Genomic DNA, 25,037 nt, shown 5'->3' with positions numbered 1-25,037 from the left:
GGTCTGTTCTCATGTTTGTAAGTTTGTAAGTAAGTTTGTTTTCCATGAGTGATTATTAACTTAATATTGTTACGGTGTTCACATCCATAGGGCATTACTTGCCCAAAGACAGGTTCTGCCTTAGAAGTAGAGATGGAAACAGCTTGGGGTGTAGAAATATCTAGGGGGCTCCCTTGTCCTTCAATGTGGTCAGGAAACCCTGGCCCACTCCTATCCATATTTTGACCCAGTGGAAATGAGAGTCCTGCTACTCCTCTGCCTTTAAGGTGAGCACGATTTTTCAGATACAGTGGTACCTCGGATTACATATGCTTCAGGTTACAGACGCTTCAGGTTACAGATTCTGCTAACCCAGAAATACAGTGGTACCTCGCAAGACAAATGCCTCGCAAGACAGAAAACTCGCAAGACGAAAGGGTTTTTTGTTTTTTTGAGCTGCTTTGCAAGACGATTTTCCCTATGGGCTTGCTTCGCAAGATGGAAACGCCTTGCAAGTTTGTTTCCTTTTTCTTAACACTGTTAATACAGTTGCGACTTGACTTCGAGGAGCAACTCATAGAACGCGGTGTGGTAGCCTTTTTTGAGGTTTTTGAAGACTTTGGTATTTTTGAAGCTTTTCCAAAACTTTCCCGACACCGTGCTTTGCAAGACGAAAAAAATCGCAAGACGACAAAACTCGCGGAACAAATTAATTTCATCTTGCGAGGCACCACTGTAGTACCTTGGGTTAAGAAATTTGCTTCAGGATGAGAACAGAAATCATGCTCCGGCAGCACAGCAGCAGCAGGAGACCCCATTAGCTAAAGTGGTGCTTCAGGTTAAGAACAATTTCAGGTTATGAACAGACCTCCGAAACGAATTAAGTACTTAACCCGAGGTACCACTGTACCAGGTAAGTAAGGTGTCGAAAGGGAAATTAGGTGATGACTGATAATATGTTTTCCCCTGCAGTGGGGGCTGTTCTGTGCTGTAAATTTCAGGTCTATTGCTGCACGCCACGCCAATCTCCAAGTGGGGTGAGATTCCAGGGGTTCCAGGTGCTCATCCATAGGTTCTAGGCCAGGGGTAGGCAACCTAAGGCCGGGGGGCTGGATGCGGCCCATTCGCCTTCTCAATCCGGCCCGCAGAAAGTCCGGGAATCAGCGCGTTTTTACATGAATAGAATGTGTCCTTTGATTTAAAATGCATCTCGGGGTTATTTGTGGGGCCTGCCTGGTGTTTTTACATGAGTAGAACATGTGCTTTTATTTAAAATGTATCTCTGGGTTATTTGTGGGGCATAGGAATTCGTTTATTTTTTCTCTCCAAAATATAATCCAGCCCACCACATGGTCTGAGGGACGGTGGACCAGCCCATGGCTGAAAAAGGTTGCTGACCCCTGTTCTAGGCATTCATTTCATTTTGGAAATGAGGCACTGTGGAGCCTGTGATTATCATCATCATTATTATCATTTATTAAATTGGTATACAGTGGTACCTCGGGTTACAGACGCCTCATGTTACAGACGCTTCAGGTTACAGACTCCGCTAACCCAGAAATAGTACCTTGGGTTAAGAACTTTGCTTCAGGATACGAACAGAAATCGTGCGACGGCAGCAGAAGAGCCCATTAGCTAAAGTGGTACCTCAGGTTAAGAACAGTTTCAGGTTAAGAACAGACCTCCAGAATGAATTAAGATCTTATCCTGAGGGTACCACTGTACTGCCCTTCATCTGTAGATCTCAGGACGGTTCGCAGCATAAAAATGCGAGAGAGAAAAATACGTAATGAAAACAAAAACAAAACAAACCAATAAACACCTCATATATACCACCTGAGCCTACGATGGAGGGGCTCACAGCATCAGCATCCCAAGAGGGATGCTCACAGCCTTAGATTCAAGCAGAGATTCAAGCATGGCTCCCTCTCTTTCTGCTTTTCCAGCTTGCCACTTTTGCACCCAGCTTCCAGCTCACATAACTGCTAACTCTCAACTCTGGCTTTCTTCCTTCTGTGGTCTCTGCACCTCACCAGGAGGCTAGGCCTGGCTGGATTAGCTGTTAACATTGGCTGGTTACAGGAATTTAGAGGTCTGGCACCCACATACTCATAACACTATTACTGTACTACCAAGCTGAGATATCGACTGAAAGGTGGTACTGGTGTTTTGTTTCATTGTTACTTTGCTATAAAATTCATCCTTTCTGTCAGGGAACTGACATCAGAGCGAGAGGCGAAGGGAAGGCTCCCAGATGATGCTGGCGAAGGGCCCAGCAGGGGGAGAGGCAGCTCAGTAGAGGGGGAAGCAAATCAGTGAAACACCAGGGATAAAGGGGGGCAGATGGGGGAATCGGCGAGAGGGCTCCAGGACTCTTCACTGGACATCAGCGGAGAGAGCACAGGTCCTCCGCTACCCACGCCCTCCCTGCGCAGAAGACTCCCGCACAGTGAGAGGAGGAGGAGACTGGGCGTCAAACAACTTTTATGTTGGAAGAGGTTTAAGGAACGCCCACTAACGGATTCTGCTAGCGACTGAGGCAGCCACGATGAGAAGGGCTGTGCAGTCAGAAAGGTTTAACAAGGCAATTTAGCCTGGAGAGGCGGCAGTTTACGCACGAGCAACCCATACGCATTACACTTTCATATGCAACTTCTTCAATAAAGATGTTCATTAAAAATAAATCCAGAGGTTTGTCTTTTGCAAAAAGAAGATGTAGCCGATTTATTGTGAAGCTGCCATAAGCAATAGGTTTGTTACAACAAGCCAGTTGTACAGAGATAGCAAGGGAGCTTTTGAATTCTCCAGAACTCTATTTCAGACTCGATATTAAAAGCAACGACAAAAAAAGCTGGGAGGAGGAGTTAAAAGAAAAGACGACAAGTCTTACGATTTGTAGCGAGGCTACAGATTTGCTCTGCCTTTGCTGTGACACAGAATCTGTTATACACCTAGGATACAACACTTCCTGCACATCACATTTTAAGACTTACAAAGTGCTTTACCTTTGTAGACTTAAAAAAAGGTTGCAAATACCGTATCACAATTCGGGGGCTTTCCACTATGCCCAGATTTCACTCCATGTCCCCTGTCCTCCACAACCATCTTTGCTTTGTCCAGCTTGAAGACATGGACAAATCTTAGCTGTTTGTAACCTTTTTAGTTGATACTAGTAAATATAGCACCCTATTGTGGCTTTGGTTGTTTCCCTTTCTTTCCCGAATGGATCCCTAGGGCTCTACCAACAATTTTGCATGTTTTGGAGATTTATTGAGGCATAATACAGCAAATGCTCGGGACGCGGGTGGCGCTGTGGGTAAAAGCCTCAGCGCCTAGGACTTGCCGATCGAAAGGTCGGCGGTTCGAATCCCCGCGGCGGGGTGCACTCCTGTCATTTGGTCCCAGCGCCTGCCAACCTAGCAGTTCGAAAGCACCCCTGGGTGCAAGTAGATAAATAGGGACCGCTTACTGGCGGGAAGGTAAACGGCGTTTCCGTGTGCGGCTCTGGCTCGCCAGAGCAGTGATGTCACGCTGGCCACGTGACCCGGAAGTGTCTCCGGACAGCGCTGGCCCCCGGCCTATAGAGTGAGATGAGCGCACAACCCTAGTGTCTGGCAAGACTGGCCCGTACGGGCAGGGGTACCTTTACCTTTTAATACAGCAAATAGCTCAGTGGGTAGAACATGAGACGATTAATCTCAGCATCATGGGTTTGAGCCCCACATCGGGCAAAAAGGTTCTTGCATTGCAAGCAGTGTTTGACACCTCCATTGTTCTAGGTGCATTTCAAGACAAGGAATTTCATTAGCGCAAGCAGTTTCTGAGCTCTGGGCGCAGTACTGCACCTAATATTTCAGATTAAAACTGCAGAGTGGAAGGAAAGGAGAACCTTTTTCTGCCTTCTCACCTCCAGCTACTCTCTGAAGACAGGAGAAGAGACCCCCTTAAGAATATTAGAGGGGTGGGCAGGGGAAGGACTAGACATGGGGTAGGCAACCTAAGGCTGGGGGCCGGATGCGGCCCAATCGCCTTCTCAATCCAGCCCGCAGATAGTCCAGGAATCGGCGTGTTTTTACATGAGTAGAATGTGTGCTTTTATTTAAAATGCATCTCTGGGTTGTTTGTGGGGCATAGGATTTCGTTCAAAATATAGTCCGGCCCACAGCTGAAAAAGCTTCTGGGTTCTCCAGAGCTCTTCCCTGGGCAATATGTTACACAAAGCAAGAGGCAAGTGGGGGGGAAATAAAAATCAGAATACCCCAATAGAGTCCTCTTACAATAACTATTCAGTAACAAAAGGAACCCATCTCTGTGGTTCATACTTAACATTTCACTGCTCCATTTCACAAATGGATTTGAACCCAGTTAACCTGGTAAAAAGCTTTCCTGAACCATGATATTCAATTTCCCCACTTGATTTCCTTGTATTTGCTGTTTTTAGCACATTTCCTATAAGACCCCCAGGTTTATTCACACAGGAGCTCCCCCCCTGCTGCCACCACTACTCACCTCTCAGTGTATTTGCTGAAAGTGTTATTGGCCAAGTTCTCCACATTGTAGTTTGAATAAACAAATAAATGTGTATTGACCATTCATTTAGTGCAGGGTGACTAACTCCTGGCCCATGGACCTCTGAGTGTCTCCTGATTTGGCAGATTTGGCACTTCCGGAGTAGTTTTCCATTTAAACAGACAGACAAAAAAACCCTCTTATTTTTGCCTTTGTGGTGTTCCCTGAGCCTCCTCAAATGTCCTGTGTTAATGTATAGGCAATTTGTGTGTCCTTAATCCTGTAATTCCACCCCCTCCTACAAATGCTTCTGCTCAGTTATTTGCATATCTATAATATTAAACAATAAAATCCAATCTCATTTATTAATGAACAGTATAAAGCAACATATCAAGAGAATCAGGAAAAATAAAATAAAAAGCAATTGTTAATTTGATATAAACACTCCAATGAAAATTCTGGCTGTAATTTTGAAAATTAATGTTTTCATGCCCTTTTCAGTTCTGAGGTGTGTGAGTATTCCAGCTTCGCTACATTTGAGCGAAATAATTGTAGAAAAGGGCTCCTTGCCCTTGCTGTGAGAGAGAAGAAATAGAGGCGTTCTCCTCCACTCAGCATTGTACAATTAGTGAAAGTATTCCCATAAGAAGGGCATTCCATGAGCCACGAAAATGCTGATGAGCATCTGAAGGTGTTTTTCAGTGTACAAAATTCTACACCCCCCTTCTCTTTTGACATCAAAGATCTTACGACTGCAGCTTACAACCAAGACCCTTTAACTTTAAGGTAAAGGTAAAGGACCCCTGACAGTTAAGTCCAGTCGTGAACAACTCTGGGGTTGTGGCGCTCCCGATGTTTGTCCGCAGAAAGTTTTTCTGGGTCATGTGGCCAGCACGACTAAGCCGCTTCTGGCGAAACCAGAGCAGCGCATGGAAACGCCGTTTAACTTCTCGCCAGAGCAGTACCTATTTATCTACTTGCACTTTGACATGCTTTCGAACTGCTAGGTTGGCAGGAGCAGGGACCGAGCAACGGGAGCTCACCTCGTCACGGGGATTCGAACTGCCGTCCTTCTGATCGGCAAGTCCTAGGCTCTGTGGTTTAGACCACTTTAGCTGTGCCTTAAAACTAAAATCTGAGGCTCCTTGCACAGAAAAAGCAGGGTCAGGATCCAGTCAAAGTTAAGTCTTTGTGAAGGTTGCAAACCCAACACACTCTCTGGAGAATTAATTCCATTCTGTTGCAACCTGTACCAATCAAAATAATGAAAAACACATGATATTAGCAGGGCTGCACTGTTCTGTATAATTTGAGATATAAGATCACACACCTTGTTAATTTGTCTGCCTTTTTGGTTATAATTCAACATTTTCAATAAGGAATACATACATAAATAAAAGGAATTAATTCCACTCAGCTCAGCTTAGGATCAGGCAGGAGGTCTCATAACTTTTCAGCACTTGATTAAGCCACTTCTACGTATTTCAATAAAGTGTACTTTTAAAATGCTAAATTTTGGCTAGCTTGTGTCCCACATTAATGTTCTCACCGTTATGGTAATAATTGTATACATTTAAAAAATGCATTGCACCATTATTATATTTGAACAGTACAGTTTACAGTGTACTGGGTACAGGATAGGTCAGTTTACATTGTTAACCTTAAAAGTTCCTGCAACTGCATCTGCTCACATTAACCCCTTGCTTCTCCCTCCCCACCCTGTCACAATCTCTTCCCTGCTGTTGCATTTAAGCTCCTTAAGTGACAGGATCGTGAATTATGCCCTCATTTTATTTCATTTGCTTCTAAAACCCCATCAGACACTACAGGTTGAATCCAAACTTCAATCCAGTTAAGCTAACATTGTAATTGTCTGGAAATTTAATAAGGACTAAATTAAACTCCGTTGGTGCCAATGATAACAAAGTGCAGCTAAAATGGTCAGGACCTAACTAACCTCGTGTACAGTATATTGATGGTGGCACAAAAAAAAAAAAAAAAAAAAAGACAGGGTAATTGCTAGTCTGCTTAGTTTCTGGCACAGAGCCAAACCATTCGCCTTCCAATGGGGATGCTTTTATTGTGCTTTGCCACCAGCCAGACCTGAATGCAATGCAGCTGTGCATTGCTGTGTTTTCCTTTGCTGTTGAAAGGGCAGCTTATTACCCCAACTGAGCGCCAGCAGTTTGCATGGCATAGCCAGCAATTTGGATGGCTTAAAAAAAGAGGATGAAGCTATTAATAATAAATTGACGTGGTGTTAAGGTAAGAGGGGGAATGTGCAGGAGAAATGATTTTGACAAGCTATGCAAGGGTGGCGCTGTGGTCTAAACCGAAGAACCGTGGGCTTGCCAATCGGAAGGTCGGCGGTTCGAATCCACAGGGTGAGCTCCCATTGCTCGGTCCCTGCTCCTGCCAACCTAGCAGTTCAAAAGCACATCAAAGTGCAAGTAGATAAATAGGTACCGCTCCGGCAGGAAGGTAAAGCGTTTCCGTGCGCTGCTCTGGTTTGCCAGAAGCAGCTTAGTCGTGCTGGCCACATGACCCGGAAGCTGTACGCCGGCTCCCTTGGCCCATAAAGCGAGATGAGCGCCGCAACCCCAGAGTCGGTCATGACTGGACCTAATGGTCAGGTGTCCCTTTACTTTTAACTTATGGACCTAAAGCCATTTACACAGAACAAAGTACATCCAGTTTTTTCCCTTTAATTTTTTTGGGGGGGCACAAGACAGTGAGTCCCTAAGCTAGAGCTTGTTTAGCTTATGCGTAAATCCGGCACTGTGTGTGTGTGTGTGTGAGAGAGAGAGAGAGAGAGAGAGAGAGAGAGTCGCACAGACACTTCCGACTTGCAACTTTGCAAGTTGCAATAAAGAAGCAACTCTTGAAGCCAAAGGCTGCGCTTCTTAGTTGGCGATTCTCTCTCTCCCCTCCCCCTCCATTCATTAAGTTCTTCTTATGTTTATCTGTGTTACAAAGCAAACAGAGAGACGGGGAAAGCTACATACATCTCTTGACTCCACTTTCAATTCATAGTCTTCTTTTGCAGATCGTTTAACATTCGGCGAGAGACACTTCTCTGCAGCTTCGCAGCCACGCCCTCAACTTTGCCAGGATGGCGACCCACAAGCGGCGGGGTGGGGGGCCGTGGGGCGAGCCAGACTTCTTGGCTCCAGGCTCCTTGACGGTGGGGGGGCAGTGGGAAGAGCTTCCCAGGCTATTGGCTCTGGGCGGAGGCCACAACGGCCCATGGCTGCATTTAGGAGCGCCCAGGGCTCCGGCGACCAGCTCAGGCTGCGGCGATCATGGCGGCTTTCCAATTGTGGAGGGACTATTTCCAGCTGGCCCGCGTGGTGCAAGAGATGCGCTGGCGGAGCGCGAGGAGCAGCTGGCCGGGGGCTTTCGCGGACCAGGCGCCGCCGCCGCGCAAGGAGGCGCCCCCTGCCGGGGTCAGCAGGCCGGCGCGCCACTGCGCCTTCTGCAAGCACAACGGCGAGTCGAGGGCCATCTACGCGTCGCACGCGCTGAAGGACTCGGCCGGGAGGGTGCAGTGCCCGATCCTGAGAAATTACACTTGCCCTCAGTGCGGGGCATCTCAGGATCGGGCGCACACGAGGAAGTTCTGCCCTTTAACCAACAAGGGCTACACGTCCGTCTACAGCTGCGTCCGGAATTCGGCCGGGAAGAAGGCAAGCAACTGCAAAACGAAGCCAGCCTTTCCTAAAACTTAAAAAAATAAAAAGGTGGGAAGGGGAATATTATTCTCTCTCTCTCTCGTTTTCTCTTTCAGCAGCAAAGGTTCCAACCTGGTGGTAAGTACTCTTCCTCTTCCTATCCCCACCACCCCAGGCCGCCTTTGTCTGTTAAGCGCATCTGAAAAGCAAACTCTTGAAATCCCACTATCCGAAATGGCCAGACCTTGTCTGGATGTTTAGGAGGAAGAAGGCCCCCTGGGGTTGGGGAAGGAAAAGGAGGCGGATGGGGAGTTGGAAGGCGAGAGTGGGTTTGGTCCTGTGGGCATCAGTGTCACCATTTTGTATCCAAGTAACTTTTACTCAGAGTAAACCCATTGAAATGAACAGGGCTAAGTTGTTTGTGACCTTTAGTGGGTCTGAGTAAGACTAAGGTGGATTCAATGTATAAAGAATAACTATTATTATTATTTGTCCTCCAAGAGCGATTGAGCGACATTCCGGTGCCGAATGAGATACTTTTCATCCTGGCTCACACTTCCCGTATGTGTGTGTGTGTGCCTGACAGTTTATTATTATTGTATTTGCTACGTTTATATTCTCCTGTTTTCTTGCAAGGAGCTTGATAGCATACACTTCTCCCTTTACTCATTGCATCCCCACAACAACCCTATGAGGTAGGTTAGGCAGAGAGAGGAAGGGGTCGTGATCACCCAGTGAGCTTCATGGCCCAGAGGGGATTTGAACCTTCCTTCCCTGCACCCTTGGAAAGGGGGGGGGGGAGGAAGAGTGCTCAGATTGTATGTTTGTGTGTGTGTGTAAAGTGTTTGTCTATGTGTGACTGAGGCAGAGACATATTTGCCAGATGGGAAGAAGGTTTCCTGAGCATTAGTAGCATGCTGGTAAATGCTCAGTTACTCTCGCTTCACTCCTAGTGCAAGCAGGACAAGAAAAGGGTTGGTTTTGTGTTACTTCTGAACTAGGAACTGTGGCTTGTTTTTCTCTTGCAAGCCACAGCAGCTTGCCACCCTGAAGTGGCTTTCAAGCCTGGAGGTTCCTGGGTTAAAATGAGTAAAAAATGTAGATAAGCAGCCCTTGCCTGCCATTGCTACTCTTACAGCAAGGGTAGCCAATGTGAAGCTATGCAAGTGTTGTTGGAGTACAATTCCCCTTATCCCTCACCACTGGCCATGCTCCTGGGCTACGCCTGCTCTCCAGTATTTAGCCTCAAAGGATTCTGGGGTGGGTATTCCTACAATTACAGCTGGATACAAACTAGAAAAAAATGCTGCATAGATTTCTAGTGAGGCAAATGTGATTAGGATTGTGTGCATTTTATCATCTCTTTCAGGTACATTTGCAGCTGTACCAGAGCTAGCACTTTTCTTGAAGTCAAGGGAAACTTTGGATCTAATATACCCCAAGTGGTTGGTCTGCAGGAATCAACTGAAATATTCAGAAGGAACCTGGACAGAAAAAGGAGAGAGGGAAAGATAGTCCAGGATGGCAACATTTACTTCAGGTGGCACTGATACATCACACCAAGGGCCTGGAAATGAATTCTCTCAGTACTATCACAATCTGCTCACTCGCTAGTCTTGTTTTTTAATCCAGCTACTCTTCCTGCTTGAATTATTTCACATTCATGTTATTACAGAAGTCTGACTCAGCGTGAAGAGTGTCCACTTGAGACAAATGTTATCTGATTTCCCAAATCACCGGTCTGAAGTCTCCCAATGTTTGTATTTGTTTAAAGTTTTGTTTAAATGCATACTTGTTTTTCAAGTGATATTTGTTGGCCAGGTTTTATTTGGTTCTTAAGATGTATGGTCAATAATTACTTTGTTTGGTTAATATTATGACTTTATATGGTTATTTATTTGTTACACAAAAGCAATACAGCGTTTTAAAAACCCTAAACCAAAGATGTGTCATTTTTCGAATGAATCGCTATGTAATGATTTACTGTTGGACAAGGAAGTTAGGGAGGGGCAGTCGAGGGGATTTAGATGAGGGGTCTTAGCATACTGTGATAAAGGGGCAAAGAATTATACCAGACTTGCAGCTGGTGTAGTTAATTGCCCTCTTTTAAGTGAGAAAGCGCTGCATCCCACCCCACTTCCATCCTAGCTAGAGTGAGCGGCAGGGCTTGGGAAGCAGCAATTCTACCACCACAGAATCTTCCCCAATTTTAGAATTGTTCTGCCTGTGTAGAATGCAAAACACACAAGACACCATAAAGTAGGCAAGAATGAAAGTGCACAGCATTTTAAGTTCTATTGGTTTGAACGAAGTACACACATAACTCTTCCACTTGAAGTGAGGTTTAAAGTTACTCAACTTTGTAGTTTTTAGCCAAAATACAGCATTTTCATTCCACTAACCTAGTTCATTTATAAACAATGAAATGGTTACACCAGAACCCAAAAATAATGGCATCATCCCGTAGTTTCTATACAGTAAAACTGGCTTTTAATTTTAAGGTTTTGTTTTTATTTTTGCATTCCATAAGATATATTTTGGCCTAATGGAGGAAGAACTATAGATACATGCCTGAACATAGGGCAACTCTTCACAATTGTGGACAAGAGTTCACACCCAGAAAGTTATGTTAAGAGTTTGTTAAGAGATGGTGAAAGGGATATTGATCGCAGCTTATATACAGGTAACTTTACTTACTGGATTGTGCACCAAGACATTGGACCCAGTTCTTATTTGAAAGGGTCCTTTACATTGCTGTGGTAGTTAGTGGGATGTGAAGACTTATTATATTCATTTTATTAATTTTATTCTGCATCTAGCAATCTATTTTGATGCAGATAGCATAAATGACCCCACTGCTAAATGAAACTGCTAAAGAAAACCATAACAAAGCAAACTTTCAAAGCAGGAACAGAATTCACTCGCTAAATCTCTCTCTTCTTTTTGATTGTACAAAGTGTGCTTGTCACATTGCTATGAGGTACAAGCTTCCTAGATTGTCTGTTTCTCCGGAACTTCAGTTTCTTGAAGGAATCCAGGTCTCTGTGTGTACTCATGATAAGTCGGCTAGGAAGAACAAAACAACCCAACCACACCACAATGGGTTCCACGTTAGCAAGGCACTTCTCAAGTAATAATAATAATAATAATAATAATAATAATAATAATATATTTATTGTCATATTCTGCAGTAAGCTGCAGAAATAAAATTATAGACTGCAACCCCCTGCAGAACAATTCAGTCACTGTTTTCTAAAGAAGCAGGTTCCAACAATTATTATTTTTTGCTCCAGAACAAATGCAAGGAATTTGATTTAAAGAGCTGAAATAATTCAAGGTAGCTGAAAGGGTTCGTGTGCCATGTTCTCCAGTCCTCAGTCTAAGAGCTGTAGCAGGCTGGAAAAGTGACTGGGGAGGGGGAAATACCTCCTACTTCCTCACGGTGGCTGTGGCTGATAATTCCTTATGGCTCCTAGCAGCACTCACAAGAGGCAACCTCTGGTCAGCCCTCAGCAAGGCTGGCACTTTAATAAAGCAAGTCAAATATGGTGCCCGAGGCAAAGAATTTTGCCTCAGGCAGCAGATCTGACCCCTGTCATTACTCTGGTGCAATCGCCATAGGGGGGTTAGCAGCAGCATGGGCACAGCAGCGTGGGGAGGGAGGGAGTCCAGATCTGGAGGGGAGGGAGATTGATTTATTATTTATTTATAAAAGTATTTATATACCACTATAACAAATCAAGGCAGTGTAAACAATGATAAAACACAAAACATCATTAAAAACAGCACAAAACAATATCCTTTAATGTCTGGCTAATCAAAATGTTTGAAGCAGCTGCATAGCCATGTTGGCATTTAAAAAACCTTTAAGGCATTCCTAAAAGTCATTTTAACCCAAAGGTTAAAATGTAAAAATAAAATTATCTGAAATCAGTGGGACTTACACCCCAGTAGATGTTGTTGGGATCTGGCACATATCCCACTGATTGTGATAGGACTTTCAGTTCAGTAAACCCTTAAAACAGTCCTGGGCAAGATGCCTCTAGGAAGATCGCAAACAGGCATAAAAGGCAATAGCTTTCCCTCAGTGTTTGTCCTCAGCATCTGGCATTCAGGGGTATAAAACACATAGACATTCAGTTTAACTACCATGCCTAATAGTGGTTGCTAGGCCAAACATGTCTTTAAATCGGGCACATTTAAGCTAAGAATGTTACACTAGGATTCCTGTGGGAGCTATGTAATTGCCGTAGATGCTATGGCAGTGACCACATTATCTCAGGCCTTCAAGAACCTCCTTTTTTATGAAGTATTGGATATGGTACAGAAATAAGTTCTTACTTGAGATTAGAGAGCTCTTTAATCAGTCCACAAACAACATCTGTTGCATCTTCTTGTTTGTATGGATCACAAACCCCCTCAGTCACCTCATTCCTGTTTTTTGGAAAAAAAGGAAAACAGAAGCAGGAGATCAGCAATATTTCTAGATTAAAAGTGTGAGTGTTTTCCAGGTGTCATGCCTTTTCAGACATCAAAGGATATTATCTTTGCTCCAAATAGTCACTGACCCCTTGACCTAGGATTCCAATCCCATCCTACAAATAGCACATCTAACAAATGGCGTATTAAGTATTTATGTAGAATATAGGTTTTAATTATGTATTTTTATTGCACTTTTTCTTAAAACTGCCTGCCCCAAGCTTTTGAGATGGAAATAAAAATCATCCACTTCCATTAGCTCTGGTGTTTCAGGTGTGTGAACACACTCATGCAAAGCCACATATGTAGGCCTAGTAATACCAACTGGAATGCAAAATACAGTACCAAGAAAGCTCCTACTAGGAAATCCACCCACCTGTCACTATTTGGATAGATCAGATTAATGGCTGGGACTGGTGTTTTGATTCCACTTTGTTCTCCTACAGCACACTGATCACTTTTATCCTTGGAAGGGCTATGTGGATTATCCAGAAAGGATGTCTGAAGGGATAGAAATGCAGTTTAGCGATACAGGTATATTCTCTATGTAAAAAGCACCAGTGAAGGACTTGTTCAATCACAATCTCAACCAGGTAGGGAGAAATCTACAGCAATAATGTTAATAATTAAATAAATGGGTTCTTAGACACAGAGGTTTCAGAATGTTGATACATAGATATATTTGCTAGTTAGCTTTTAGACTTTATGCAAATAATTTTTATTGTTCATTTTGGCTAGACGTGATGGATATAATTTTAAGAGAAGCCTCTTGCAAACGAGCAGAGATTGTTTGTAACCTGAGCTACTTTGGGGAGGGCAAGGGGACAGATCACCATTCTTCACCTACAGTGTGTTCTGCTGGCAAGCCCCTTTTCTCTCCCCCGCCCCCACTGCTACTGCCGCTATCCCCATCCTCCCTCAGCAAGAGGCCGGCACCTGCTCTATGCACACAGTGAAGAATTTCCTCCCACATCCTTGTAAGACATAACATAGACAGAACTAAAATGAATGCGTAGAACTTAGAAGGAAACAGATGTTGGCATAACACTGGAAGAAACCTCCTAAGAGTAAGAGCTAGTTGACAGGAGTGCAGAATAACTAGGAAGATGGGGGACACTCCTTCACAGCAGGTATTTAAGCAGAGGTGGGATGTCCATCAATCAGGGCTCCTATAGTTGCATCCCCCATTGCGAACCTTGCATTAAGTAGAGCATTGGACCAGATGACCTCCAAAGTCCCTCCCAGCTCTATCCAGCCTTTTCAGTCCAGAGGAACCACAAAGGCTAGTACAAACTATTTTAAAGAACTAGAATGGGAGCCACTGCTTCCATTGTTGCAGCTTCAGTTAATCTACAGAATCAGTACTAGTTAGAATGGGTTTGTTATATCTGGAAATGACCATTTTATATACTACTGTAATTGGTTCACAAATATTTTTACTGGGATGCGCTTCACTTGTTACAATTATTTTGCACTATAACACCATTCAAAATTATTCAAACTACAGTAAAATTGGAATCCACTGGTTTTTGTAAATGTTATGAGCTGCTTTAAGGACTCCGGCAAGGAAGTGGGATATAAATCTACTAATGAACTAAAAGTATGTAGTAGTGCAAGGCCAATTCCTTCATAAATTCATATGATAGGCACTGATACTTGCATTTATAAATGCAATCTTAAAAGGATTACTGGAATGTTAAGGTCTTATCGATTCTGTTGTATAGTAACTGTCATATGAAGAAGTAAAACTATCACTTTCTAAATCTAGTCATTCATGGTCAACTCACCTTGTGTGGTGGAAATTCAAAGATGCCCAGTAGCTGACTGTTAGACAGAATTTCCATATCCAGAGAAAGGGAATCTGTGCAAGGAGAGCATGTTTGGGTCATCATAGTATCAAGGCCGCTTGGTGCATTTCTGCTGCAACCTGTACCTAATACAAGGAGAGACTTCTGCATTTCGGAACCAGCATTCATTTCTCTACCAGGATCGCCCACCACCAGTGGTGCTGGAAGAACCTTGACTGTGGAGAGGCCATTTTCCTCATGGGCGGGTTTGCTCTTGTTGTCCTTACAGGTTACAATTTCTTCTTTTCCCTCCATGTAGATGTCAGCAGAACAGTTTTCTGTTGGGTTTGTTTCTGCCTTGGCAGTCTCAGTCAAATTTTGCTGGGAAATACCTGACAGCACTTCCCTAATTTCAGCTGGTTCCAAATCACATCTGCTGAATTCAGACTGTTTTGTATCAGACACCAATCTCTCACTACCATTTTTCCTCTGGGTCTGTAAAACTGGAACTTCTGGGTCAGGTGAGCCAGTGGTGCTTTTTGCTGACCTTGCTTTCATTTCAGATTCTTTTTTATTCCTCCCCGTCTCTTCGCTGCAAATCACTGCTTGCACTGAGATTGTGCTGCTCTCAGGGTGAACAACCCCATCAGGCTGTGGCAAGAACATGTCACTTGTTTCAAAAACCTGTTCACATTTTGATTCAGAAATATCTGCTTTCTTTTCCAAATAAGTACTCATAGATTGAATATCTAGAACATCTTTCCCGGAAGTATTCTGGCCTTGTACACTGTTTTCCTCTGCAACTATGATCTCTTCCATACAAGGGTTGCTTTGGCTTGCAGTTTTACTCATACCATTTTGCTCTACAGGTTTGCCACTTGACCACAGGTTCAGCTTGTCTGTCCCCTTTTCACTCATTGCAGAGCTGCACAAAGTGACTTGTTCTGAAATTTCAGTACTGCTGCAAATGACATTTTGCTCTTCAGTTTCCCCCCTTCTATATGGAAGGTCCTGGTCTGCTTTTTTGACATCAGTATCTCCGTCTCTAGATACATTGCTTGTATTTAGATGTTTGCCCTGTTCTCCAGGTGTGAGAAATGATAGACCTGTCTCCAGTGGGAAATATATTCTGTTGTTCTCCTTTTGGGTTTGGCTGAACATGCACTCAATAAGACTTGCATCTTTACAACTTCTATTTTTGGTCCAGTTTGCTTCTTTTACATCATCTGAATCTGTGATATCATGGAAAGCTTTATTTTTATCCATACTCTTGTTTGAAGTATCAAGATGCTCTTCATGTGGGGTACTTTTAATATGGTCAGTGACACTGTCCTCTGCCAACATACTAATGCTCATCTCCTTAACGAATTGACATTTAAATGGCTCTAGAGACAGACCATCTACATCCTTATTATCTGACACTTCCTTTTCACAGATACTTTCTTGTAAATTGGATGCTGTCCCTGTTCCTTGACATGAATCAGCTAAGCCTGAGTTTGCACCACCATTGTTTATCCTTCCAATCTTGTCCTCATCTTGCATTTTAACATCCAGACTTTTACTTAATTCTTCACAATGAATGATCACTTGCTCTCCAGCATCCTTCACTTTTGTCACCAATGAATCCGCTGCTTCTGGTGTCTCTGAAGAAGCAACAGTGTTCTCGACATAATTTTTTGCTGTGCTGGTAATATTTCTATCCATACAATCACCCTTTGAAGAAGTTGACAAAATTGTGTGTCAGTAGAAAAAAGTAGCACAAACATTTAGCATTTTCTGACTATGGCTACCAGTTCCCATTTAATAGTGCATTTCTATGTATTTAACCATCTGAAAAGACAGAAAGAAAAGCATGTAAAACGTTTCTGTCTATCTCCTTTTCCCTGCCGGGAGAGCAGGAGGGAGGGGGTGTGTTCTTCCCACGTTTGGGAAGAATCGCCTATCGAGACCTAGCCTGGATCTTGCTGGGGAATGCAGCCAGGGAGGTCAACAGGAGACCAAGCCGGGTGCCTGGGAGTGTTGCCAGTTACTCCCGATATAGGCTTGATTTCTGATTTAACTCAGTTAAAACTATTTATTTATTTATTTATTTATGATCTGTCTCTTAGGGAATGTCATTTAGAATTATTATTTAAATCAAATATAAAAAACCACAGTACAGTATATACAAATAAAACAGCACAGCTAACAGTATCCTTAAATAACATGTCAGTATATCTTGATTAAAACTAATCATTAAAAGCCCTCTGGAAATTATCAGTGTGCTTAATTTGAACTAGAAGAGTGCAGTTTGTCTTTAATTATCAGTACAAAAACGAAAGTGTTTTCCCCACGTCTAGCCATAAGGAAACACTTCTCTAAATCACAAGGGTATACATTACGTTATATAGATAAGAAGGAAGGGCTTGCTGTACGTTTTCTGTCCCAGTTGTTACAGCTCCTCCAAAATTTCCATGTTTTTCAGCCAATGTTTTTCTTGGCTTCGTAAACTTTGGTACCAGCTTTCCTCCCTACGATCAACAATAAGAGTAAGAATAAGAATAACAATAAGAGTATCCTATACTCTTCCTCAGCAACTTCCAAAATTAAGCAAAAAGGCATCAAGAGATTAGATTTATCAGGCTCAACAAAGAAAATTATTTTTGACCTACTGAGACTGCCCTAAATTTCTGAGGATTTTGCACAGGAATAAAATTGGACAAAACCTCATCAGATGGATCCTGAAAGGCATTGTGATCCAACAGAGGTTCCCACCAGCAGAAAACAATTTTCACTGATTTCTTGCTCCCCTTGCAGCTCCCAGTGTCACCTTCCTTGCTGCCCTGGGAGGATTCCCAACCCTCCAGAGCAGATTTTAAGAGCACAGAGGGCTGCAGGAGGGAATTGTCAAATAGTATCTTCAAGGTACTCCATGGAAGTATCGTATCTGCAAGTGGGGTTCCATTCAGAGGAACTTAAGGTTCAAATTATTAAAATTACTGAACAAGTATTGGTAGTAGTTTCACTCAAAATGAGAAGCACCAGAAGTTCAAGTTTATTTTACTGTCAGAAGATGTTGTGAGCAACAAATAATTCCACAAAAGTGAAAGAACAACAGTAATTTACTATAACTATTAAAATGCAAATATAATAAGTTCACAAGTGTGCCCCACATTTAAAAAAAATCCTGCACTGAAAAAAGAAAAGAAAAATGATCCAAATTTACATGTAGAGATTTTAGCACCTAATGGAAAGTAAAGAGTCACCAGATCGGGGGGGGGGGGGGTGTCTCATTTTCCCCCAGCTGGGCTTCAGCAGGTGACTTTCCTGGTGGCATGCGTGCCACCTTGCCCCTACAACAGTGGGTGCCCAGGGCATGCCAACATCACCATGGTGTGTACACACCACCAATTGGAATCTTGGGGGGGCACATCTCCATTTTAAATTTGTGGGTGCCCGGGCACCTGAGGGGCCGCATAGTTCACAGCTATACCTGGTGGGTTATACCCTGGTTTAATTAGCAGGTGCCAATTTCCTTTTTCCACCCTGGGCATCAAGATGTCTTGGGCTGGCCCTAAGTGGTCCTACATCTTTGTGTCCACATTTCCACAGGAAAACTGTTTCCCGGAGACCCACTACAGTGAAGCAGCAGTGCCTCTTGGAGCCGAGCATGACAGGACTCATCCTGCATGTGATTGCCCAGTTGCTGGCAGTCCAAGTTCCCTTTGTCTCAGAACTTTCCTGGCAGGGGTATTCCTCTCCACCTCCCTGCTGCAGCCACCACAGCCAAACTAACTGTTTAAAATATAAACACATATATCAGGGGTAAAACTTTGTTTTATTTCACGTGGGTCAAAGACCCAGTTTGGCGTCCCCCCCACATGCATTTGCGCGCGCGTGCACACACACACACACACACACAGTTTTGAGCCTTAATGCTGCCCCTCTGGAGGCTTCACCCAGGGCAGAAAACCCAGCTCCCCCCCCCCCCCACAGCTATGGCTCTGCAAACATTTAATATAAAGGGAAGGAAGGAGGCTGTTGCCCAAAGGGAGTGCTTAACTTAATGTTCTCCGCAAGGGAGTAAACTGAGTGGTTTTTTTGAGGCAGGTAACTGATGGCCAGGAGCCAGGACTCCTGGGTTCTCTTTGGCCCAATAAAGAGGTGGGGTGGCGTTAGGAGTTCAGGGCGTTTCTTAATACCAGGTCAGTATTGTCTACTCTGGCTGGAAGTTGCTATCCAGGGCAGCGGTCTTTGACATCTTCACTCATGACTACTCAACGTTTTAAACTAGAGATGCTGGGGTTCAAACTTGGGGCCTTCTGTTCTCAGAGTATGCGCTCTACAACTCCACTAGGGGAAAATGTACAAGGGGCAACCCTTGGCCTTAATCTGCAGCAATAAAGTTTATGAATTCAAAGGAAGGTTGTGCAGAACGACACAGGCTGCTCTTCTGGCTATAACCGTTTTCAAGAAAAAGCTAGACAGACCATTGCTGAAGATGTATTTAGGTCAGGACTGAGCCAGCTGTGCAAGCAAAAGCATCTTGGCTTGTTGCCCTGGTTTCATTTCTCTCTGGCTTTGAGTGCCCACTAGTGGTTTGGGTTTGCATTGTACTTCTCATTGTTTGAAATTCTAAGCAACTTTTCAAATCCTGATGCGGGCCTAGCTATACATCAATAGGTCGCACACAAAATGTTCACCGTCTGTACAAATTATTTTCTGTGACTAAAGAGACTACAAATTATTTTCTGTGACTTTCATTTCGCTTACTGCCACCATAGTACTTGATCCAGCACTGGTAGGTTGATACACTGTAGAAGCAGAGAATGTGGAAGAGCCTTGCCCTTTTCCCTAATTGCAGCAACTCTTCCTTGGATTTTTAAAAAAGCTTTTAAGATCATTTTCCTTGGTGTTTCAGCCATGACAAACAGAAGTATGCAATATAATCACTGCCAGTATACATTTTGAATGGTGAAATGTTATTGGCTATTGTTCCAAACAACATGATCAGAAACAAACTCACAGATTCTTGCATTGCAAACACCTGGATTAGCTCACATATTTTGAAGATTTTATGAGGGGGAAAGTCCATTTGGACTGTCTCATACAGTCTTTCAATGCATAAGGAGGCTGAAGGGTCTACACACGCGTAGAAATATATGCATGGAGGAGCAATAGGTGTATATATCTGTGTATGTTTGTGGTCTCTTCTTCTGGCTGTTGAATGCCCAACTAGTAAGTTGGTAGAAGCTAGCCACTGCAATCCTGTGACATCACATTGAAATAATGTGTAAGGAGGTTTAGTGAATCATCCTCTTTACACAGAGCAAACCTATGCACAGAGCAAACCAAAGAAGTAAGGCTATTGGGTTCAATGGGGTTTATTCCCTTGTTGCCTTAACAAACTGCCTGATACAATGCTTAAGATAGATGAAAGGTGTCAGTCAATTACCCAAATATCTACCAGGTAAATCTTGCTGCATATCAGTCACATCTGATATCCTCTCTTGCGAGATTTATGACATAGAGACTGCAAGGATTTGGATTTGATCAAGCAGTATGTCCACATAAGGAACACAAAGGAAATCTATTCAGCTATACTTTGTAAGTTTACTTTACCTAACCAATAAATTACTAAAAGCTACTCTACAGTTAAATATACTGCTAATGTTACTTGAGACGGAATTTACCTGAGACAGAGGTACAAAAACCTTCATATTATCTTGCTCTTTCCTCTCAAATGAAGCCTTGCTGTTAAAAGACAACAAATATAATAATAATAATAATAATAATAATAATAATAATAATAATAATTTTGTATTTATATCCCGCCCTCCCCAGCCGAAGCCTGGCTCAGGGCGGCTAACAACAATAAAATAAGACAACATTTTAAAATCATTTCATTAAAAAATTACTTCAAATCAAATTGATGGCAACCATTGGGTAGAGTTCTGTGAAGATTGCCAAAGGAGAGAGTTAGGCTGTGCCCTGGCCAAAGGCTTGGCGGAACAGCTGTTTTGCAGGCCCTGCGGAAAGATGTCAAGTCCCGCAGGGCCCTAATCTCTTGTGGCAGAGTGTTCCACCAGATCGGAGCCACAGCCGAAAAAGCCCTGGCTCTGGTTGAGGCGGTCCCATAGTTACGAGGGTCCTAGGCCGTATAGGGCTTTAAAGGTTTTACCAGCTTCTTTGCAAAAATATCATGGGGACTTTGTCAAAGAAAGGGATCCTAGAACTTGAAGAAAGATGGCATTAGATCTTCTAATGAAGAGACTTTGCTGGGCGCTTATTAAATGGACATTAGTCTCCTCCATTATTTTTTAAAACTGAAACATGCAGGGCAGCTTGAAAGTTTGTTCAGTATTTTGTGATATTTTTGTTGGCGATCAAAAAGGTTTACATTACAGTGGTACCTCCGGTTACGAACTTAATTTGTTGTGGAGGTCCGTTCTTAAGCCGAAACCGTTCTTAACATGAGGTGCGCTTTCACTAATGGGGCCTCCCGCTGCTGCCGCGCCACCGGTGCACAACTTCCACTCGCATCCCGGGGCAAAGTACACAACTAGGGGCTAAAAACATTGAAAAGTGGGAGCAGCCAGGCTGACTCATCTCACATAAATCACTTAGAAAGTTGCCTGCACATTTTGCTTTATAACTTTACTTCCACGACAGTTAGAGACTTACTGTTTTACACACTGAGAGTACAGAATCTGAAGCCCTTTGCAGGAATGGGTCCTGGTGCAATCGCTCTAGTTGCATCATTATAATCTGACCATGTGAATTCGCATGCTTAATAAAACTTTTGTCCAGAAGCCTTACTTTAGAACAATCACAATTTAATCGTATGAGCAGTCTCAGTTGTCTTTCTCTTATCAATTGCCACCCCTTGATTTCTCTGTCCAGTCCAACCATGTTTCAGTCATTTCATACTCTGTTTGAATCAAACTTGATTACCTTGTATCCAGGTCTGCTACTAAATTTTCTGTGTTCATGTTTGCTAGGCTATTTCTTTGACATTCTTGAATTGTTCCTGATACAATTACTTTTGTGGAAGAATTGTCAGAATGAAAATTCTGTACTGGCATTTCTGGATCATTCCCTTCTGTAAGCTTCCTCCTAAGGCACTTGTTTGCTTTGGATAGGCCATGTTCCTTGTTCTCTTCTTTTATTTGGGGAAAAAAATATTAATCAATCTTTTTGCAAAATAAATACAGTAATTAATATTGACTTTATAATAAAATACATTAATCACCTAAAGGAGAACACTTTTAAATCCTGTTGATTTCAATAGGCATTGGTTTCAATGCACATGCTTTAAGTCTGCTACTGAATAACAAGGCTTAAATGTACGTAATTTAAGTGGATCTGCTTAATTTATTGAAGTACATGCTCTCACGACTTACCGTACATTGCAAACCTAGACATGCTTACTCAGGGGGGAAGAGGGTTTTAGAAACATTTCTCCCATGAACTTCATTAAGTTAGCTTAGGTTCCAAGGCAATGTGACAGCTTTTGGAAGTGATATGCAAATAGTTACACTGCCTTACTCCCAGGTAAGCTTGCAAACTTTTCATAAGCAACAATCTACCTCATCATCTATGTATTATTGAACTGAGACCATGACACTTCTGTGCACATCCACAAATTGAGGATTAATTTAATTGAGGATTAATCCACAAATTGAGGATTAATTGAGGATTAATTAAGCACAGATTAGCATTTTGGGGGGTAAAGACACACCTGAGCATCTGCCCAGAACAAAAAGGGCAGTTGAGGGCAGGGGAGTAGTGGCTGGGGGGAGGAGCCAGAATACACAGAACTGAGTGTGTTAATTGTCATGTGCTATTTGTGTACACAGAAAATCAGATCTGCACAATCTGCTAGTGACACTAAGCCCTGGTCTTGAAGCACCACAATATGGAAATGGCTTGAAAAAATTGGAGGAGGGGGAAGTCTTATATAAAGACAAAAAATAACAGCGTGATTCTATTACCTGGAATTTGTCCCTTCTTCCTTTTACTCATTTTAGTGGCTTGGTAGATCTAAAGGGAAATATCAGTTTAGGTCAATGTTTTCTATTAAAATAACATATATTGCATTATTAGACATTATATCATGGTGTTTTTACAGCCAAAGTTAATCACACGCTGTTCTGAGACATTTTCATGCATACTAAACTCTAGTACAGTATGTGATAGAAAGTTTAACTCTTCAAGAGTTACCATACAGGCTGTTTTTTATGGTAACATACGTTACCATACAGGCTGCTTTTTATGGTAACATACGTTACCATACAGGCTGTTTTTTCAGATCCCTTAATAATTATAAGCTAACTGTGATAATCAAAAACTCACCCTGCCAGGGGAAAGTATTGAGTTAGCAAATTTTGGGGGCTCTTCCAGATGAGGCTTTTGTTATGCACTCACTGTGTCTTATTTGCTAATTGTTCTGAAATCGCTCCTGTTATTCTTTGCATGGAGGCCCTCACTGTCCATCAAGTCACAAATTAGAAGATCTTAAACTAAAAAAATTGAGGCATGGGCCAAGCACCCATTTGCCCCACTGTGAGTGCAGGGCTGCCTGCATTACTCTTGGTTCAGCGGACTCTACATCTCAACAGTATCGTACTGCGTTATCATTAAATGGACAATTAAAGCCATTTGTCAGAAATCAGTTCTAAACGTTTAATCCCATTGCAGAGCAAAGCCGCCATTGTTTTGCATTGCTTCTCTTCAACACCATGTAATAAATAGTGCAGGAGATTCAGTCACAAGTCGACCTTTAACTTCAAGTGAAAGACCTTGCCCCCTTCTCCCAAAAAAATAATAATTCTGTGAACACAAAGCAGAAAACATAACCAGCAATGATAAAAGGTAAAGGTACCCCTGCCCGTACAGGCCAGTCTTGACAGACTCTGGGGTTGTGCGCCCATCTCACTTAAGAGGCCGGGGGCCAGCGCTGTCCGGAGACACTTCCGGGTCACGTGGCCAGCGTGACAAAGCTGCATCTGGTGAGCCAGCGCAGCACATGGAACGCCGTTTACCTTCCCGCCAGTAAGCGGTCCCTATTTATCTACTTGCACCCGGGGGTGCTTTCGAACTGCTAGGTTGGCAGGCGCTGGGACCGAACAACGGGAGCGCACCCCGCCGCAGGGATTCGAACCGCCGACCTTTTGATCGGCAAGCCCTAGGCGCTGAGGCTTTTACTCACAGCGCCACCCGTGTCCCTTACCAGCAAGCATACAGCTGTTTAAAAAATATTAATATGATGGGGAGAATCAGATCCAGACTGAGATGTTGGGTTTTAATCCCTGCCCTGCATAATCAATCACATGGATGCAGTGCACACACACTATTTGAATGGGAATGCCTATCAACTTTGTGGGGGCCCGGCCCTATCAAATATTTTATTTTGGGGAGCCCCTAGGAGTTGGGTCCTATGATATGCAACGTTGATGGGCCCTAAGTTGGAGGGAAAATATTAAGCCAAGGGGGCTGAAGCATTCAAAAATGGGAAAAAATTATGTAATCAGCAGTAACGTTATTGCTTTGTGCTGTCGATGTTTGCTGTATCCATAAAACAAAAGTCATGAGGGGGGAAAATACAACTAAATACAAAAGCGCGCCAAGAGAGGAACTCAAAGGAGCACCTGCTTTTTGAGCAGCAGAAAAAGCGAGGGGAGGCAACTCCCTAACGACTTTTCCCGCCAAATCTCCTCTCCTCCCCCCCCCGCCCCCACCATCGGTTTTCCTAGAACTATGGAAAAAGGGTAGAACGAACACCTCTTGGTTTCTGGTGTTATTCGGGGACCCTTTTCCAAGGGTGGCAAAACACACAGACAACCGCAAGCAGCTAAGAGAGCAAGTTTATCCTGTCGCTGTATCTTTCAGTGTTCGTTGCAAACTGCTCTTCTTCTCTGCTTTACCGCCTGCTATATGGAGAAAAAGTGACGCGTGGCCAAAAGTGCAGGTTTGGTGAAAGGAACTATCCTTCAGCCTCAGCCTGTCCAGCTGCAACAGCGGGGAAATAAATCTGAACCATGCCAGGCTATGCAGCGCGGCTGCAACGTCTCTCGGCCGGCCTCCCCGCTCCGATTTCCAACCGGAGTGCGATAAAAAGGAGGCAGCGATGCCTCCGGCTGCCAGTTACTGGGAATCAAGAATGGGAGAATGGCTGGTGCCTTTCGCACTCAGGTTCTGCTCACTGTGGGGACAGGATCCTGGGCTTGATGCTGAGCCCCTTTGGCCTGATCCAGGCAGCCGGGCTCTCCTTATAATATTATATGCTCGGCATCTGTTTGGCCATTGTAATAACTAGGTGGGCCCGATCCAGCAGCCGGACTCCTCTTACGTTCTTAGGGCATCTGCATTAGTGTGCATGCCCACGAAAGCTCATACCAATAACAAACTTAGCTGGTCTATAAGGTGCTACTGGAAGTAATTTTTAAATTTTGTTCTTAGGTTGTTTGTTTTCCCCCGCCCAGTGCAGGAAGCATTTGCGAAGCAATGTTGTGCTTTTTTTATTTATTAAAAAAAGTAACTAACTAAATGCAGTAAAATACGGCGTGCATTGGGGTTGGGGAGGCACAATGTTCTGCCTTTTGTTCCAAATTTTGGCCTGCCAGGCTTCAGC

General features: G+C 43.4%; 2 protein-coding genes across 10 annotated transcripts; one reads left to right on the top strand and one right to left on the bottom strand.

Moving 5' to 3' along the window:
• The first annotated feature begins 5,512 nt into the window (after positions 1–5,512).
• On the top strand, positions 5,513–10,031 carry NANOS3 (nanos C2HC-type zinc finger 3). 2 transcript variants are annotated; one of them, XM_077921500.1, is made up of 2 exons: positions 5,513–8,297; positions 9,529–10,031. In XM_077921500.1, the coding sequence occupies exon 1, from the start codon at positions 7,791–7,793 to the stop codon at positions 8,214–8,216; it is 426 nt and encodes a 141-aa protein (XP_077777626.1). In that variant the 5' UTR covers positions 5,513–7,790; the 3' UTR covers positions 8,217–8,297; positions 9,529–10,031. The 2 variants fall into 2 exon arrangements, with proteins under 2 accessions (XP_077777626.1, XP_077777627.1); XM_077921501.1 differs by having other exon boundaries at positions 5,513–8,720.
• A 595-nt stretch (positions 10,032–10,626) lies between these two features.
• On the bottom strand, positions 10,627–25,037 carry BRME1 (break repair meiotic recombinase recruitment factor 1). 8 transcript variants are annotated; one of them, XM_028713219.2, is made up of 9 exons: positions 24,950–25,037; positions 22,399–22,447; positions 21,359–21,566; positions 20,098–20,158; positions 16,807–16,935; positions 14,426–16,138; positions 13,015–13,139; positions 12,501–12,593; positions 10,627–11,225 (listed from the first exon to the last, which is right to left on the bottom strand). In XM_028713219.2, exons 2-9 carry the CDS (start codon positions 22,427–22,429, stop codon positions 11,084–11,086), a joined length of 2,502 nt encoding a protein of 833 aa, XP_028569052.2. In that variant the 5' UTR covers positions 22,430–22,447; positions 24,950–25,037; the 3' UTR covers positions 10,627–11,083. The 8 variants fall into 8 exon arrangements, with proteins under 8 accessions (XP_028569052.2, XP_028569057.2, XP_028569055.2 ...); XM_028713224.2 differs by having other exon boundaries at positions 16,840–16,935; XM_028713222.2 differs by lacking the exon at positions 24,950–25,037 and adding an exon at positions 24,331–24,888.

This window comes from Podarcis muralis, chromosome 17 (genome assembly GCF_964188315.1).
Source record: "Podarcis muralis chromosome 17, rPodMur119.hap1.1, whole genome shotgun sequence".
Lineage (NCBI taxonomy): Eukaryota > Metazoa > Chordata > Lepidosauria > Squamata > Lacertidae > Podarcis > Podarcis muralis.
This window is presented reverse-complemented; position numbering and strand designations above follow the sequence as displayed.

Bases quoted from the DNA above. Each gene is read 5' to 3' on its own strand.
- NANOS3 (XM_077921500.1), top strand. From the start codon at position 7,791: ATGGCGGCTTTCCAATTGTGGAGGGACTATTTCCAGCTGGCCCGCGTG.
- BRME1 (XM_028713219.2), bottom strand. From the start codon at position 22,429: ATGAGTAAAAGGAAGAAGGGACAAATTCCAG. The intron at 13,140-14,425 runs GTGAGTTGACCA...CTATCCCTTCAG, and splicing joins TTGAATTTCCACCACACAAG to ACATCCTTTCTGGATAATCC. The intron at 12,594-13,014 runs GTGGGTGGATTT...TCCAAAAAACAG, and splicing joins ATCTATCCAAATAGTGACAG to GAATGAGGTGACTGAGGGGG.